At 40.9% G+C, this 18,962-nt stretch overlaps 1 protein-coding gene across 1 annotated transcript; it reads right to left on the reverse strand.

Annotated features, from left to right (window-relative positions):
* Positions 1-361: 361 nt before the first annotated feature.
* LOC139454010 (palmitoyltransferase ZDHHC1-like) lies at positions 362-18,514 on the reverse strand. The gene is made up of 12 exons (XM_071235483.1): positions 18,429-18,514; positions 14,749-14,921; positions 12,250-12,425; positions 11,242-11,343; positions 10,127-10,251; positions 9,386-9,403; positions 8,954-9,079; positions 7,891-8,021; positions 5,998-6,077; positions 4,394-4,499; positions 3,154-3,244; positions 362-1,826 (listed from the first exon to the last, which is right to left on the reverse strand). Exons 2-12 carry the CDS (start codon positions 14,911-14,913, stop codon positions 1,276-1,278), a joined length of 1,671 nt encoding a protein of 556 aa, XP_071091584.1. The 5' UTR covers positions 14,914-14,921; positions 18,429-18,514; the 3' UTR covers positions 362-1,275.
* Between the last annotated feature and the right edge of the window lie 448 nt (positions 18,515-18,962).

Genomic DNA, 18,962 nt, shown 5'->3' on the forward strand with positions numbered 1-18,962 from the left:
AGTGAAGAAACCCTTATTATGTGTGTATAGTGAAACCCTTGTTATCTGTGTGTTGTGAAACCCTTGTTATCTGTGCATAGTGAAACCCTCGTCATCTGTGTAGTGACTTTCATGATGTACATAGTGAAACCCTTGCTATCTGTGAATAGTGAAACCCTTATTATGTGTGTGTAGTGAAACCCTTGTTATCTGTGCGTAGTGAAGCCCTTCTAGTTCTGATAATTTCCTTCTCGACACTTAGGAACATCTACACATAAACAGCATTCTCGATTATCCAGTATATAATATCTCCATTCTATTATGATCTATTACCTGGACCCGTTCGCCGCCATAGATTCATTCTATGGCGTCATCCATGTTTCCCTCTCCCTCCCTTGCCCCATCCTCCCTCTCCCCATCCTCCCTCTCTCACACATCTCTTAAAATTGTGTACGTTCAACGGGACGCTGGCTATGTTGGCAAATGGGTCCATCCATGGTTGTTATTACAATAGAATGGAGATATAATACCCTGGATAGATGAGGATGATTCTGAAATGTGATAGTTAAGATGATGATGCTGGGATGTTACTGTTTGGATTAACAAGGTTTCAGTGTATGTGGATCGAAGGGAGATACAATGAGTAGCAGGGTCCTGTGTTTGTACGATCACAGTCTCGCAGCAAGTAACAATTAAAACAGCGCTGGATCGGATTGGACAAGTGAAATAAAATATCATAAATAAAAACAGAAAAACAGAAAACAAACAATACTAAATTAACATGACACAATATGTCAATGACTGTCGCTCTGATAAATATGTCAATAAATATTATACACACAGAAAATGACTACAAGTTAGGCGTATATCCACCATTTTTCAGAAAACAAAGACATGTCTATACTTATCACTCCTGTACTGTAATTAGAATCCACAGGAACAATTAATGTTTACTTTATACTCTCTTTTCTAGTGTGATGACACCGATATGTTGATAACGGATGCTACAAATATGTTCCTGAGTAAATACTGAAAGCAAATTTATAGTTTTAACATCAGTTACTGGCACAGAGAAGTATATTACAAAATTTGGAACAATGTTAAACATTGTTTACTGAGCAATTTTCAACTTCCTGGACAGATGTAGAACCAATTATATCCTTCCCCACACACCACAAATGTAACTTATCTGCTTCATAATTAAAGGAAGTATGTTTTGTAGACTACATGTATATTTAACAATTGATGTCATCTCATGTATCTATTCCCTTCTGTCTTCCTGACCCAAACAGATGATCAAACTTCAGTATCTAACCCTCCTTCCGGAACAGCCTTCAACCTGGGCAGAGGTCTGTCCGTCAGACCATATGTGTCCGTGGAACGGACAGTTCCGCTATATGGCCTGAATGTAGCGGACGCTGTGCTTTCAGTGCTTGACCTCAGCGCGGTCAAGTCAAGCGGGGGCACATCCTGCTTCTTCCGCAACATCACAGGAGTGAGGGGCAGAGAGGCACCGCCATTGGAATAATCTAAGCTACCATCCTTTCTGTACTTGGCATTTTCGTTGATAGAAAACATGTGTGTTGCATTGAGGTCATCATTGTCCTCTTCCGTGTTGACGTCAACGCCAATGACTTTCGTTCTGCGTTTCCTGTTTTCCTGGCGCCGGTGGGAGTTCCCTGACAACAGGCTCGCCTGCGAGGAGTGTTGGTCAAAGTTCATAAGCACGGCGCTGTCATAAGACTCGGTGTCTGGGTGCCTGTGTTGGACTTCTTTTAAGGACTCTCCAGAATCCGAGTGGTAATCAGAGTGCCGTGTACGACTCGAACTATATAAGTCGGGGTTGTCTGAAACAGGAGATGCTTGTTACTTGAACTCTGCTCTCATCAATATTGCAGTTATAATGACAGGGGTCAGTAATTAACAAACCAGTGAATGATATGAGTAACAATGAATGCTAACAACAATGTCACAGAACATGACCACCAATATCATTCAAATCAGACCTTAGTTCTCGCTATCGCTAAACAAAGATCTGAAGACATCCCATTAGGGGTCACGTCAGAACAACCTTTCATCCGACCAATCAGAGTGTCGCTTACCAGATTATGAAAGTGACAGTCGGAATGTGATTTCTAATCATGCAACCTCGAAATTTTAACGCGGTGCATTCCGAACAATAGTTACGGGTTTAACGACAACAAATTTGTAATCAAGAATTTGTCAAAGTATGTTTCGAAGTGTGGTCGCCAATTTGAAATTGGTGCCGTAAAGCGCGAGAAAGCTGCCTTCTGATTGGTCATTCCCTTGGTCAGTCAAAGTTCGCGCAAGGTCGGTCTGCCGTGACCTGTAATGGGATGTCCTCAAATCTTTGTTTAGCGGTAGTGAGAACTAAGATCTGATTTTAATGAGATTGCATGACCACCTGAGTTGTTTTGTCACCTCATTCAACCAGCTCAGAAGGCTGGGGAAATATTCTTACTGGAATCCCTACATGGGGTGATGTTGGATCAGTGTCCAAAATAACTGCCTGCCAACCTGCCTGTGTCTGGTAGCTTTTCTGTCGGGATGACTGAAATTTTCCTCGACCTGTCCGGCTGTGTGGCAGATAATGTTAAGACTACTCACTAGGGCTGGGATGATAATCCAACTGTGCGATACAATATGTATCACGATACCTTACTCACGATCCGATATGTATCACAATACTTGCATGTGCTCTTATCTGTGGTGCGTAAGCCATCTTTGTCATAGACAGGATGGCCAAATACTTGGCACACTGACGATTTACAGTTGGCATTTTTACTGTAATTTGCTGCAGACTTTGGGGCCAAATATTGGCCTCTGAGCAGGTCTAGAGAAATACCTGCTGTTGGCCCAAATGACCATATTGTTAAACAAGTAACAACGGTAACATACCAGCTGTGCTTATACCCAGCTGTTGTTTAACCAGTAACCTTGGTAACATACCAGCAATGCTTATACCCAGCTATTGTTTAACAAGTAACCTTGGTAACATACCAGCAGTGCTTATAAACAGCTGTTGTTTAACCAGTAACCTTGGTAACATACCAGCAGTGCTTATACCCAGCTGTTGTTTAACCAGTAACCATGGTAACATACCAACAGTGCTTATACCCAGCTATTGTTAAACAAGTAACCATGGTAACATACCAACAGTGCTTATACCCGGCTTAACAACTTTCTTTTTCTTCTTTTTCATCTTTTTAACGGCTGTCATGCTGTCATCTGGTCGGATGCTTTTCTGAAAGAAGTAGCACAGAAATAGACATGTTGCCATGGTAACATGAGTAAAGAAACACTTGTAGTCAAAACAATGATGGGCAAATATTAATGTTAGGCATTCTTGACATAAATCAATGAAATCTTGAGTGAAGTCACCAACAGTAAGACTAAAAACGCCACATGACAGCCTTTTTATTTTTACTACGAATGAATGACAGTCATGTTATATTGAGTACCAATCCAGTACCCCACTTTTCACAAACACAAAAGAAGTTTCCTGACCCCAACACTTTTCTAAAAGATATGATATTCAACCATATTTATTTATCTGAATAATATAATTTTGAATCCGGAATGGATATTCAAGCTTATATTCTGAACTGCAGTTATCTTGAATCTTCCTTCAACCAATCTTTGATTCATTGTGATTGTTCATGATGTTACCAAATACTCCACTGAATTAGTGACCTGGGTGCGATTTACCAAAAACAAAAAGGTGGAATTCCAACTTTAGATGGAAGAAATCACAAAAAGTGAGTGAATGCTGCGAATATACACCATATTCAGTTATCTCACTGCATTCAGTAATCTCACCACATTCAGTTATCTCATCACATTTTGTTATCTCACTACATTCAGTTACCTCACCACATTCAGTTATCTCACCACATTCAGTTATCTCACCACATTCAGTTATTTCACCACATTCAGTTATCTCACTGCATTCAGTTATCTCAAAACATTCAGTTATCTCATCACATTCTGTTATCTCACTGCATTCAGTAACCTCATCTAATTCAGTTATCTCGCTGCATTCAGTAATCTCACCACATTCAGTTATCTCATCACATTCTGTTATCTCACTGCATTCAGTAACCTCATCTAATTCAGTTATCTCACCACATTCAGTTATCTCACCACATTCAGTTATCTCACAATATTCAGTTATCTCACTGCATTCAGTTATCTCACACATTCAGTTACCTCACCACATTCAGTTATCTCACCTTGGAACAGAATAACCAGTGTTTGATGGTGTGATCCACATCACTGGGATACACTAGCACACAATCAACACAGTATCACATCGTTACCCACAATCCTCAGGCCTTACTTAAGTAAGGGGAACTGGGGGAGACAGGTGCTCCACAAAGAGAAGAGTACATACTTTAGTACGAGAGTCATCATGCTTGTGTATTGGGCTGGCTGTAGGGGGTGGAGTCTCTCCCTCCTCATCACAGTGGTTCCTGAATGCCTTGTCATACGACAATTTCCTGTAGCGAAAACAGGCCAACACTACACACATCCAGCTCATACGCAATACTACTACATTTTGTACTACTAATAGGCTAATAGGTGCAGATATTCCACACCACACAGAGGCATGCTCAAAGCGCTATTATTACCCTGGTCCCTGGATCACTGTGCACTCTAGAATTATTCTCAGCTCCCTTGGGAGTATACAACTCAAGCTGCGTTAGAAGGTTAACAACCACATTGCCATCGCATCCTACCGGGTACCCATTCACTGCTGGGTGAACAGTGGCACATTTCAAAAACAGTCACTTGCCCTAGGAGATGCCAAGTTTGTTACATGTGCTTCAGTGCGGGGCAGAACAGAAGTCCTAGAAACTCCCAGGAGCCAAGCTGCCGAAACGCGGTCATCCATCAGAGGACTCTGCGACCGACGTTGCTTAACTTCACCTGATTTGTGACCTGTGTGCTGTGCACAGAACCCGTGACAGCATGTACATGAATAAGGAATCTGAACCATTCTGAAAATTCGAAAGTAACTTTTTTTCTTTGTTAACTTCTGAAGCATTGATCCAAATGAATAAAGGTTTCTCTGGGCCAAACAAAACAATTTTTTTTTGTTATGCTTAGAACTGTTTGGGACAAGAGTTAGTGAACATTATTTCAGTTACATCTTCTTAATGTGGGAGGAGAGCCCCAAGCGATGCAGGTCATAAGCATCTACCGTCTTCATCATGTTCATGCAGCCTTCAAGATGTGACACTCTGAACTTTGAGTGTGCCTCTTAGTGGAACACAAATGCCAGTGATATGGAATTTGCAAACTTTCACTTTGATCAGGTTTATTGAATCAAACAGACACAGAGCTACAGATAAGCAGCGTATTTGCATAAAATACCCCCCCAAATATTCAAAATCCAATTACTATCAATTAAGTTGCATACAGAAACACATGCTTAAAAAAAACACCTCAAATGTATGAAAACAGCTTGCGTAAATACCAAATGAAGCTTTTTCAGTATGCGTACAAAGAAGCTAATTTCCAAAACACAATGATGAGCTTATTTACTTTCCGAGTCAAGCCTATATATTTAGAACAGTTATATACATCAAAAACATTATTTCATTTTTTGTAAATCCTTAAATGTTCACTAATTTTGGGAAAAAAACAATAGAGTGATAAATAGATGAGTGAAAAAATATTGGTTACCCAATGAAGAACGTAATGACCAAATCAAAATCGAAACTCTGGAGTAAAAACTCAATTGCTCGAAAAGTTATCTGTAGCTTTGCAGACATATTTTTTGTGAAGTATTTGAATCCATTCTAAGTTTGCATGTGTATAGGGAGCAATATTTTGAGTCTGGTGAAAACCCTGCCTCAGAGATGAAAATCAAGACAATTCTGGGATTCATTCACACCATCATCAAGATCATAGGATCTTGGCACGACTAAGGGAGGCAACTCCACACATTACAAACAATGTGGTGCCTCAGACAACTGGGCCCTGAGAACATACCTGCGTTGTTTGTGAAGGCTGCCATCAACAGTGTCTATTGTCGTTGCTGGCTTTGGCTTTGTTGGCGTCACTCGATTACTCTGTACACAAACAACAATCATTGGCAATCTATCCAATCTCAAGTACTACCTTCCTTTCCTAAGCACAAAAAAACACAATTGTGCCTATCCTTCTCACAATGCTCCTCACATGTATGTGCGTTGGATGTTTTTAGGGTAAACAGTATTTCAGCTTAAGTTCAGTCCATGTTGTTTACAATGGATCTGAATTGCGATGAACATCTTGGCCTTGGAAACCCACTATCAGCAGGTCTTAACGTGGATAAGAGACACAACTCATGATTGTGAAATGCAGCATCTTATAACACAAGCAACTCAACATCAATCTCTGGGCAAAGTTCTTCTTAACCAACTAGGAGCTACAACCCTATGAGAGCTAAAACAATCCAAGCTACAACCACCACAGAGTTACAACTATGATAGAGCCACAACTACCACAGCCCAAACTGACACATAGCTAGAACCATCACAGAGCTGTACCCATCACAGAGCTACACCCATGACAGAGCTACAACAATCACAGCCACAACTGACACATTGCAAGAACCATCACAGAGCTACAACTTTAATGGAGCCACAACCATCACAGCCACAACTGACACATAGCTAGAACAATCACAGAGCTATATCCATCACAGAACTAGATCACAGAGCTACACCCATCACAGCTACAACCATCACACAGCTAAAACCATCACAGAGCTATACCCATCACAGAACTACACCCATCACTTAATGGAGGCACAACCATCACAGCCACAACTGACCATAGCTAGAACCATCACAGAGCTATACCCATCACAGAGCTACATCACAGAACTACAACCATCACAGAGCTATACCCATCACAGAACTAGATCACAGAGCTACACCCATTACAGCTACAACCATCACACAGCTAAAACCATCACAGAGCTATACCCATCACAGAACTACACCCATCACTTAATGGAGGCACAACCATCACAGCCACAACTGACCATAGCTAGAACCATCACAGAGCTATACCCATCACAGAGCTACATCACAGAACTACAACCATCACAGAGCTATACCCATCACAGAACTAGATCACAGAGCTACACCCATCACAGCTACAACCATCACACAGCTACAACCATCACAGAGCTATACCCATCACAGAACTACATCCATCACAGATCTACACCCATCACAGAACCACCCCCATCAACCAGCTACAACCATCACAGAGCTACATCCATCACAGAGCCACAACCATCACAGAGCTACATCCATCACATAGATATACCCATCATAGAGCTACAACCACAACAGAACTACAACTATCACAGAGCTACATCCATCACAGAACTACAACTATCACAGAGCTACATCCATCACAGAGCCACAACCATCACAGAGCTACATCCATCACAGAACTACAACTATCACAGAGCTACAACCATCACAGAACTACAACTATCACAGAGCTACAACCATCACAGAACTACAACTATCACAGAGCTACAACCATCACAGAACTACAACTACTATAAGTCTATCCAGGATGGGAAATATGACAGATAGGCAATATGTGAATCCTTCTATGTTAACATGGTTATGAGAATGAAAGGACAGAAGTTGGAGGAATATTTGCAGCATAAAAGTTGTCAAACTTCTGTAGTAAATTGCGAGTGAATCAGTTATTTAGGCTTATCACCGCTTCGAACAGTATTTCTGTCATACAGAAACATGTCAGCTTGATGTGGGAGGAAAGCCCAAAATGATGCAGATCTCAGATGTTGACGATCATGATGAAACTCAGGAGCACAGGCATGGTGGTGACAAAACAAGGCTCAAGAGCCGGTGTTACCTTCTTGGCGGCCTTGGCCTGCTGCTGCTGCAGCCGCTGCTTGTTGCTGGTGTACTCCTGGTACTCCTCCGCATCCTTCAGGTCCTCCCGCTGCATCACGATGTAGTCGTACGTACTCAGGCCCTTACACACTGCAACACAGGCAGGCCGTGAACACATTCATGTTGCCGTCAGTGCATCACAACATAGAAATTAAGTATGGAGGCTAGGGCTGGGTAAAAAAGATTGATAATCAGAAATATCATTGATGGGAAGAAATATTAACGATTATCAAAACGAAAATTGTCATGAAACATCTTACACGAACAACTGTGATGAAATAAAGTTTAAATTTACCCAAACAGACTTGTTATCATCAATCGTATCAATTACCAAAGATGGAAAGCAACTGTTTTTGTAATAACTTAAATGTTCACAGTGAGTGAGTGAGTTGGATTTAACGCCGCTTTTAACAGTATTCCAGTTATAACACCGCATGTCAGCTTAATGTGGGAGGAAAGCCTGAAGTGATGCAGGTCTCAGACATTTACCACTTCGGTGAAACCCATGAGCACGGGTATGGTGCTGACAAACCTAGAAACATAATCGGGGCAAACGGGGATTCGAACCCACAATCATAGGTTTCTGGTGTTCCCAAGGGACGCAACTCTGCACAGCGAATCGCGGCGCCTCAGATGACTGGGCCACCCGTGCCCCCCGTACGACTGCTGACAAACCTAGAGACATAGCCAGGATTTGAACCCTCGATCTTAGGTTGCTGGCATGCACAAGGGACACAACTCTGCACAGCGAATTGAGGCAACTGTGTGCTCCAACAGCGACAGGATGAACTATTCAGTTCTCCCACTTACAGATTTTGTACACAACACCCTGTCAAGGGAAATGTTTGGGGTACTTAAAGATAACTTGTTTGGATAGTAGAAGGCATGAAATGGTCCATGATCTTCTGTCGCATTATCACCGTCTGACAGAGCTTGTGAAGATAAGTGCAGATCAGCATGGCCTCTATAAGCATGTTATTGTACTAGGGGTGTCAGAGCAAGGTAAAATGTAGGACACTTACTGAGGTAGACATGGAAGCTGAAGAGATGTGTGAGCAGTGCGACTGCGATGAAAGCCAGCAGGCCTGTGATCCCCACAAGAGCAAGCCAGCCTTCCTTGTTCACTTTCTGGTGCAGTATCTCAAACTCTGTATTATGGAAAGTCATATTGAAAAAAAACAAGTGATGACATTCCGACGAACAAGCCCTGTTTTTGGTGCTTTGAAGTATTTATCAAGTAAAAAAAATTTATTTTACCCTTTCCTTACTTTATAAAATTCAATTATTCAAAATTATATAATTCTTATTCAAATTACAATATATTCTTTAAATCCTTGTATTCCTGTCACTATGGACAAAATAATAACAACTTGCCTAATGAAATACAGTTACAGTAATTATAGTTTCCAATGATAACGATTTCTTTTATAATGTTCAAATGTTTGTGTACATACCAGCTATGGAATGGTTGCCTGGAAATAAAGCAAACAAAATTATTACCTTTTTAATCCAAAGTTACCATGGTTACAAATGTTACATGTCACGTCTGCAAACAACTGAATACAACATCAAAATTTTGTCAATAGAAGAACCTTCATAGGCCATGGTCATTCAATTGCTGCCATGAAAAATAACATCTGTAATAGTTTATCATTGCGTGCAGGTTGTGCAGGTGTGCATCCTGTATTTATTGTTTATCTAGCAGCCATGTGAAGTACAGAATCTCAAACAAAGGGAGGTAACTCAGTGCGTATAATGGGAGATTACAGGAAACACTTAATGCATGTACAATACATAACATAACAAATCCCAGTAATAGCCAGCTCCAGTATAATCATCAAGCATCAGCCGGGACAATTTACCTGAAAGCCCTATTAATCAATTCAAGAGTGCAAGAGAAAAAAAGAAAATAAATGTTTGGCCTCTTGAAAGCATTAATAGTGAACTCAATGATGCTCATAAACCAAAGCACAGGGAACTTGAAAGTAAATACTTACATGAATGTCTATCAATATAGTCAAGGCCAAAAGAAAAGAAAAGGTGTTGTTCTTATGAATGTGTAAAGTGCAAAATGCTTTCATTTGTGGCTGTGCAGCTAATGAAAATATACTTTTACCAGGCGTTCAATGAGATGAACATGGTATTAGCCAGGAAATATTAATATCCTTAGTATAGTTTCCAATAACAGTGTGTACCTCTGTATGGCTGCAGGAGACGTCCATCTTTCTCATCTGTGTAGAATCCGATGAACTGTACCAGACACACACAGAGAATCAGCAGACATCCCACTCCTCCGCTGACCAGCGTGGCAAGGAACCATCTGCACACAAAATACTACTTCTTGACGACTACTTCACAGACAGTAACACTTCTTGACAATTACCTCACATTTACATAACATTTGAAACTTACTTACGTGTGATTATGACATACTACTTCTTGAAGACCTCAACATACAGACACCACTTCATGACAACTAATGAACATACCGTACTACTTTCAGGGCAACTACTTCACATACTGGTCGCTATATGGCTGAAATTATGCCGATGCGGCATTAAATTTTAACTCACTCACTCACTTCACCTACTGATACTACTTCATGACAACTACTTCACATACAGATACCAATTCATGACATAACGATGATGATGATGATGATGATGATGATGATGATGATGATGATGACATATTTGTACTATGATGTAATTATCATGAAGATCAACAAATACTGCCATGCAACTCAATCGCATTAGTAACACACCGTAAACGACTAGAAACAATAAAGCCTTAATTCTTGGCTGTATCATAGAGATTACTGTCTCATTTGCTGAAGCAATAACACACAGACATATGATAGTTCAGATGAGCAGTCAAATCCTACCAGCATATTTTCTCAAAGCAACCATGCTTGTCTTAAGATCCGATTAAAGAGGATCTATTGGTTAGGCTGTGATTTGGCCGATTCTGTGTTATCATGCCCCAGCAATGTAGCTCGGTGTTCATGCTCTCAGTCTGTGGTTTGCCTGATCGATTTCTTACAGCAATCGTGAGGGCAGTTGGGAAGCCTAGTGATCAAAGCGTTCTCGCGTCATGCTGAAGGCCCGGGTTCGATTCCCCACATGGGTACAACATGTGAAGCCCAATTCTGGTGTCCCCTGCTGTGATGTTGAAGGAATATTGCTGAAAACGGCACAAAACCATACCCACTCATTCACTACAGCCATCCTGATATTGCTGGAATATTGCTGGAATATTGCTAGCTGCTGCATCATGCCACGTTCATTCACTGACTCTCAACGAGACTGACCTGTAGTTCCTGCCGCCGACACAGTTGTTGAGCCACTTACAGTGGTGATCAAAGTCTGACACACACTTGTTGCAGGCACTGCAGTGCTTGGACTTGGACCCACTGAAACACAAACACATGAGTTGACGAATGCTGACACTCTGTGGCAGCCCATGTGGTCTAGGCTGAACCTGTGTCTTAATCATTTCAGTTAATTTTGATATTAGAGCAGAAATTAAATACAGTAAACTACGGTTATAACAAACACGCTTATAACGAACTGACGGATATAACGAACTTACTTTTTTGGTCCTGACTATTTGCTGTAGCAACGCAGTATATATGCTTATAACGAACTACGGTTATAACAAACCAAAATTAGAAGTCCCCTTGAGTTCGTTATAACTGTACTTTACTGTATAATAACATTAAAATAATCATGACACTTCACAGATGAATATCAAATTTCATTCAATGTCGTCTAAGGTGCTGCAATTCACTGTGCAGAGTTACGTCCCTTGGACATGCCAGAAACCTATGATTGAGGGTTTGAATGCTGATTGGCAGAATTATGTTTCTAGGTTTGTCAGCACCAAAGTTATAGATGTCCAAGACCTGCATCACTTCGGGCTTTCCTCCCACATTAAGCTAACACGCCGTGATATAACTGGAATACTGTTCACAGCGGCGTAAAACCAAACCCAAGCAATATTATGGATATAATTTGAGAGGTCCTAGTCAAAATCATACGTCAAAAATTAATTACACAACATATCGAAGGGTCCTTAAGAGAAAACCAAAATATATCTCAAGACACACTCCCTCCTCCACACAGTGTTAGTTATTAAGAAGATTAAAGATGTTATTGTGACACCTAACGTAATATTAAATATCCTATCACACATCAATATTACAGCTGAAACCATGAAATATGTTGCTATTTGCCCAGTAAACTAATTACTCATCATTAACGTATGATTTAGTCTGGTTCAGATACTCTACATTAGCCATGACAACCAATTCACTTACACATTCACACGACACAAATAACAGTGTTGATTCTCAATAACATGTCTTCGTTTCTTTCTGTCAAATGTTGGCATCTTGTCGTTGAAGTTTGCCCGGAGAACAGCTTCGTCCGCTGGGTTGATGAGGGTGGCGATGAAGTGTGTGAAGACGTGCACCAGACACGCCAGGCCGTTAATCTGAGGGTGTCAAGGAACAACAGAACAGGGAGATCAACAACAACACTAGAAACTGACCCATCACCATGTTGTTTGATTACTGTTGTTAATACTGCAGTCAGTAATACGCAAGCTTTTTCACACTGGCCTTTAAATATTCCAGTCTCAGCCAGTGGTTGATATTACGAGATACCTCGAACATTTTCAGGTTCTGTGACGTGCAATTGTCCAAATCACTGAGCCTTACCACTCAATCATTTTTTGTTCCTCTTACACCAAGAAATAGGCTGCTAGTAATCATTTCTAAACGAGATCCCTATGTGACGAACTGACCAAATCCAATTTAGTTTCTTCTTACACCAAGAAATGGGATGAAAAGGACATTTTCTAACCGAGGTCCGCACATGACAAACTGATGTATTTAATACTTATAGGTCATGTATCTCTCCACCATAGAGGGGGTGTGGGTGGGTGCAGTCGGGGTGGAGGAAGACGCCGGATAGGTGTGGTCTGGTCAACCCCTTTTGAAAACCAATTCAACATGTAGCATTTTTTGGCAGTAATTAGATATTAGTATTTTGGACCCCTCCTTTTTTAAAATGCTGGATCTGCCTTGTTCAGGTCCAAGGGGACACTCAGTATACGGCTCAGAAATGGATGGTCATTTGTTATTTCTGGGGTCAGTGACACAGGCCACCTGGAAATCTGAAGCATCGCAAGTTCATATCAAGCCTCACACATATCCATCTTGTCACTAATCTGTACATGCAGGTGACCATATTCCACCGTGCGTGTCGTGCCACTGTAGAATCTTCCATCTGAAAGTGTTTTGCTCCTCGTTTTAGTGAAACTGATCTAAAAGGATTTAATCTTGTATCATAACTGCTTCATTATTTTGGCATCATTATTCAAGCAGGGTAACCAGCAAATTTTCATATTCAGCTTTGTGTGAGTGAGTTTGATTTTACGCCGCTTTTAGCAATATTCCAGCAATATCACAGCAATATCACGACGGGGAACACCAGAAATGGGCTTCACACATTGTACCCATGTCGGGAATCGAACCCGGGTCTTCGGCGTGACGAGCGAACGCTTTAACCACTAGGCTACCCGACCGCCCCTATTCAGCTTTGAAAAGGCCCTTCTACATACTGTTTCTGGCAGAGCAAGTCACCTAATACTTCACTTGCGTCATCTGTATCAGCGCTATTATATCTGTTATGTTTTATAATTTTATTGACAGAGCAGCAGAATATTTATACATGTCTAAACACACCATATGATAACAATGTTAACGAGAAATCATTAGTTTGCGTTACAAGTCGAAATAAAAATAACCAAACATTGCAGAATGCTTTGCAAATGGCTAACTTCATAGGTAACTTCATCAACAGTCCCGATTGGACTTGTGAGCACATGAAGACACCGACATTCTGTAATTAATTCCAAGACAAAGTCTATTGTATTTTCAACAATGTTACCAAATTACTTAGCCACTTCTTTCATCTTGCTCACCTCGTCATTGCCAGTATACAAAGTAATAAATTGGTATAGTCCAAAGTCTGAAATAACTGGTAGCCCACCTGCCTGTGGCTGGTAACTTTTCTGTCGGGCTGCATGAAATTTTCCTCAACCTGCCCGACTGCCTGGCAGATAATTTAAGAATACTTACATATTCACTTTTATTATAACTCCTTGTAGATTCTCAAGTCATAGTTTGCATTATTTCAACAGAATCAAGATGCAATTTGTCTCCTATGTTTTTACGATATTAAATATTTATAATGTCTGAATGCGGGCAAGTAACTTTTAAGATGGGCAGGCAACACTTATGGGTAACCTGCCTGACTGCCTTGTTGGGTTTTAATATTATTCCAAACAGTGGTATAGTCTGATAATGGCCATGCTGTATCATGGTCAAGACACAATACCAAATCAGTAAAATATGACATATTCTCACTGATGTCTACCCGTAAAGATTCCGGGGTAGAATAGGTCTTCAGCAACCCATACTTGCCGTAAAAGGCCACTATGCTTGTCGTAAAAGGCGACTAACGGGATCGGGTGGTCAGGCTCAGTGACTTGGTTGATACATGTCATCGATCCCAATTGCGTGGATCGATGCTCATGATATTAATCACTGGATTGTTTGGTCCAGACTCAATTATTTACAGACCGCTGTCATATAGCTTGAATATTGCTGATTGCGGCGTCAAACAACAAAGCAACCAACCAACCAACTCACTGATGGAAACATTCAAAACAAGCAAGCAAAGTACATCCTGATCTAGTGAGGTGTTCAACATGTTAAAAGAGTGGTAATCTGCTGTAGGGTAAAAGATACGATATATCCCGCCGGCTGCCACTCCGTGGGCAGGACGGGGACGAGGGTGGTGAAGTAGATGATGATGAAGTAGATGACCACCAGCCAGGCCACGCCCTGCAGGGGATGCGGCGGGAGGGACCAGCCATTCCGGCGACTGCTCTCCTGGTAATACTCTGGCTCCATCGCTCCACCTGAAACAGGAGATATGGTACCTTTGGTTGATAATATGAGTAAACAAACCTTTGGTCGATAATATGAGTAAACAAACCTTTGGTTGATAGTATGAGTAAACAAACATGTGGTTGATACTATGAGTAAAAAAAACCTGTTGTTGATAATATGAGTAAACAAACTTTGGTAGATGATATTATTAAACAAACATGTGGTTGATTAAATGAGTAAAAAAACCTTTGGTTGATAATATGAGTAAACAAACCTTTCGTTGATAACATGACTAAACAAACCTGTGGTTGATAAAATGAGTAAACAAACCTTTGGTTGAAAAAAATGAGTAAACAAACCTGTGGTTGATAAAATGAGTAAACAACCCTTTGGTTGAAAAAAATGATTAAACAAACATGTGGTTGATAATATGAGTAAACAAACCGTTGGTTGAAAAAATGAGTAAACAAACCTGTGGTTGATAATATGTGTAATGTTGCACACATTCAGACGGACACCCAACCAACTAAATCAACTGACCATGAAACGCTCTTTTATCGGCTAATACACAGATACAACAACTATATGCATGATGAACATGCAAGCTATTTCACCCCAGAACCTTCCCTTACCTCCCTCCCCGCCAGGGGCGGCATGGCAAAATTGAGTTGAAATTCTACTACACTGCGTCACTGGTCAGGACTCGTATAGGCTTGAAAAAACCCTTGAATTTGAAGGTCCCACATGAAAATACTTGAAAATCACCAAAATAGCTTGAAAAGCCTTGAATTTGTACCTAATCACATATACTTGTCAAAGCACACACACATATGTACCAAAGACGTTTAAGTGAGCTTTATCACTGTGATAGATTTGTGTGCCAAAGACCCTGAACAATTCATGATTTATTTTTCTGTTGGGTGCAAAATAAATCTTGTTGGAAAATGTTTGATGGTCATAGTGCTTTTGAGACCTTATGACTAATATACAGTATGCTGGATTTAATACAATAATAACAGACTAAGGCTAATAACACAACAAAAAAAGCTTTGAAAATGACAGTTGGCAGCCTTGAAAAGCCTTGAAATTTAGTGTTCCATCTTTGTATTAATATTGAATCTTGTTGGTGATACTGAGTCTTCAGTTGATAAGATATACCACAGAGATAAGACTTCAAAATGAGTGAGAGAGTGATTGAGTTGGGTTTATCGCCGCTTTTAACAGTATTCCAGTTATATCACGGTGTGTCAGCTTAATGTGGGAGGAAAGCCTGAAGTGATGCAGGTCTCAGACATTTACCACTTCGGTGAAACCCACAAGCACGGGTATGGTGCTGACAAACCTAGAAACATAATTGGGGTGAACCGGGATTCAAACCCACAATCATAGGTTTCTGGCATGCCCAAGGGACGCAACTCTGCACAGAGAATTGCGGCGCCTTAGACGACTGGGCCACCTGTGCCCCCATTTTCAAGATGAAGGAGGAAAATGTGGTTCAATGATTTGCAATTTTGATTTTGTCTGTAATGCTTAGAATCATCCATGTCATCATCAGCTCTCAAAACAGGCCTTTAAAGTTTTCCACTATGAGTCTTTGGACTACGTAAATCTTTAATTTAAAAATTGGAGTTATGACACGGACCCCTTGATTTTTGTGGTTAATTCTTACACTGCATCAGTCGTAAGTGTTTACAAGTCTGGTGAAACACGCCAATGCACATCATGCATCTGGCCCAGGTATCGTGGTCTAGTCAGATGACAGTCAACAGTGCCAGTCTAGTGTTGTAAACTTGCTCCAGGGTCAAGTAGAGCCATGGTAACAGGCGCATCCTCAACTACCACATCTTTGTGTTCTGCCATTCTTATAGTGCCTCTATGCCACTTCTGCCATTATGGGAGGTAACTCTATTAGTTCATGTTCTATTTATAGCATATCGCGATCTCACAAACTGACATTTCAAATATCATGTGTAACTAGTATCAATGATGTCGTAGGTATCAGTGAATCATTACAGCCCTACTGTCAAGCATTCATTTTTCAGAGCTTGTTAAGACGCAATTAGTGCTGTGCGCACTTCCTCTGAATATTCTATGTAATCTTGACAGGATTGAGGAATGCAACACCTCAGCCAGAATCACACCAAACTGCAAGTTGTTGGTTGGTTGTTTTACACCGCATTCAGCAATACTCCAGCTGTGTGACAGGGGTCTGTAAATAATCGAGTCAGAACCAGACAATCCAGTGATTGACATTATGAACATCGATCCACGTAGTTGGAAATGATGACATGCATCAACAAAGTCAGCGAGCCTGACCACCCGATCCCGTTAGTCGCCTTTTAACGACAAGCATAGTGGCCTTTTACGGCAAGCATGGGTTGCTGAAGACCTATTCTATCCCGGATCTTCACAGGTCTCAAACTGCAAGTAACTAGGCTGAGTCGCATGCATGTGTGTGGCTGCTTTTAGAAGTCCAGAATAATACCAGTTTTACAGTGCTATGCCACACCACTGTTAACATGAATACCCAACTCAGACACAGTATATTGACTCTGAGTCGACCAGTCCTTGTTTTATCACCTTATGCAGAGCGCCAGACAGGGTAACAACAAGTACCATCTTTTAACGTCTTTTGGTATGACGCGGTCGGGGATCGAACCCCGGACCTTCCACTCTCCGGGCGGACGCTCTACCACTAGACCACGGAGACGGTCCTCATTTTCAAAGACACAGAAAGAGGTTTTAATCTCTAAACGTCTTTAGGTATGACACAGGCAGTCATCAAACTATCCACTAGACCATGGGGCTGCAGGTAATAGTCCAGACAAACCAATAGGCAACGTGTAATGAACCATGCACATTATGCCAATAGGATGCAATGACCAACAATCAGGTCACACACTGCAACTAAGGGATCCTCGTTGGTTATTTCTGACAAGCCTTGAGTACTGAGCGCTTTTTCACCACTTGTTTTACATGTATAGCTGAGATTGTTTAGGATGATGATGATGATGATGATGATGATCGGGGAGAAGTTATCAATATCAATGTTATCATTATCAATAATGAAAACAATGTCAAAATACAAGCTAGGAACATACTGTGCAAGCTATCAATATTCGTTTCACTACAAGGCCCCAGTACACATCCATGAGAGTGTTATACTAGTTTTATTTACTCTGGTATAGTCAATACTACGTAAGCCTGCACCCGCGGACCTTATGGTAAGCGGGCACCTGCGACAAGACGGAAAGGAATTTGAATAAAAGAATATAACGAGAATAACAGGCATGCACAATCACTGAAAAATACCAAAACACTAACATAATGTATTAAATAGTTTGAAAATAGTCAAACTTTCAAAGTGAAAATGATTAGGCCAATGTAGATATCGAGGTAGATATAAAACATACGGGCCTAGTGACACTGACACCGACTCTCTATTTTCGGAAAACACATCGCAGAGTATTCAAACACATGTCCATTGCCCGCTGATAAACAATCCTACAATTTTACAGCAATAATGACAGACTTACCTTAGTGCCGATGTCAGATCTCGAACATGTCACCCGTCAGATAGGGTAATATTTTGTCCACGACAGATAAACAACATTATTCCGCCATCTTGAATCCAAGGTAATTTCTCTTTCGGGAGACTTCGGTAATCTCCGACAATTGCTTTTACAGACGCTTCACACGACCTGCGCATGCAGGAAACGACGCAGCAAATGTGGGTGGTATTATAACCTCTGCAACTCACAGCTAGTTTTGTTGGAGGCCATGACATGAAAATGCTGTCAAGTTATGAAAAGGCAACACTATTCATTCACATGACACAATGTCGATAAAACCAATTGACTGTTTCAGTTGCTCTGAGAGTATTACTATGACAAGGGCGGGTAACAGTGCCTGCAGCAGACAAAGACTTAATTACTTGTAAATGACTCGTTAGTATTGATTGTGGTTCATCTTGTTAACCGTGATCCAATGCGTTCACCCGTTTCTTCACCTGTGTTTGACACCTGTTAGTCTGATACTAATTAGCTGGTTTGTTAGAACCAGTGAAAGAG

The sequence above is a fragment of the Haliotis cracherodii genome, unplaced genomic scaffold, assembly GCF_022045235.1.
Source record: "Haliotis cracherodii isolate W230 unplaced genomic scaffold, xgHalCrac1.p SCAF_10, whole genome shotgun sequence".
NCBI classification, from domain to species: domain Eukaryota; kingdom Metazoa; phylum Mollusca; class Gastropoda; order Lepetellida; family Haliotidae; genus Haliotis; species Haliotis cracherodii.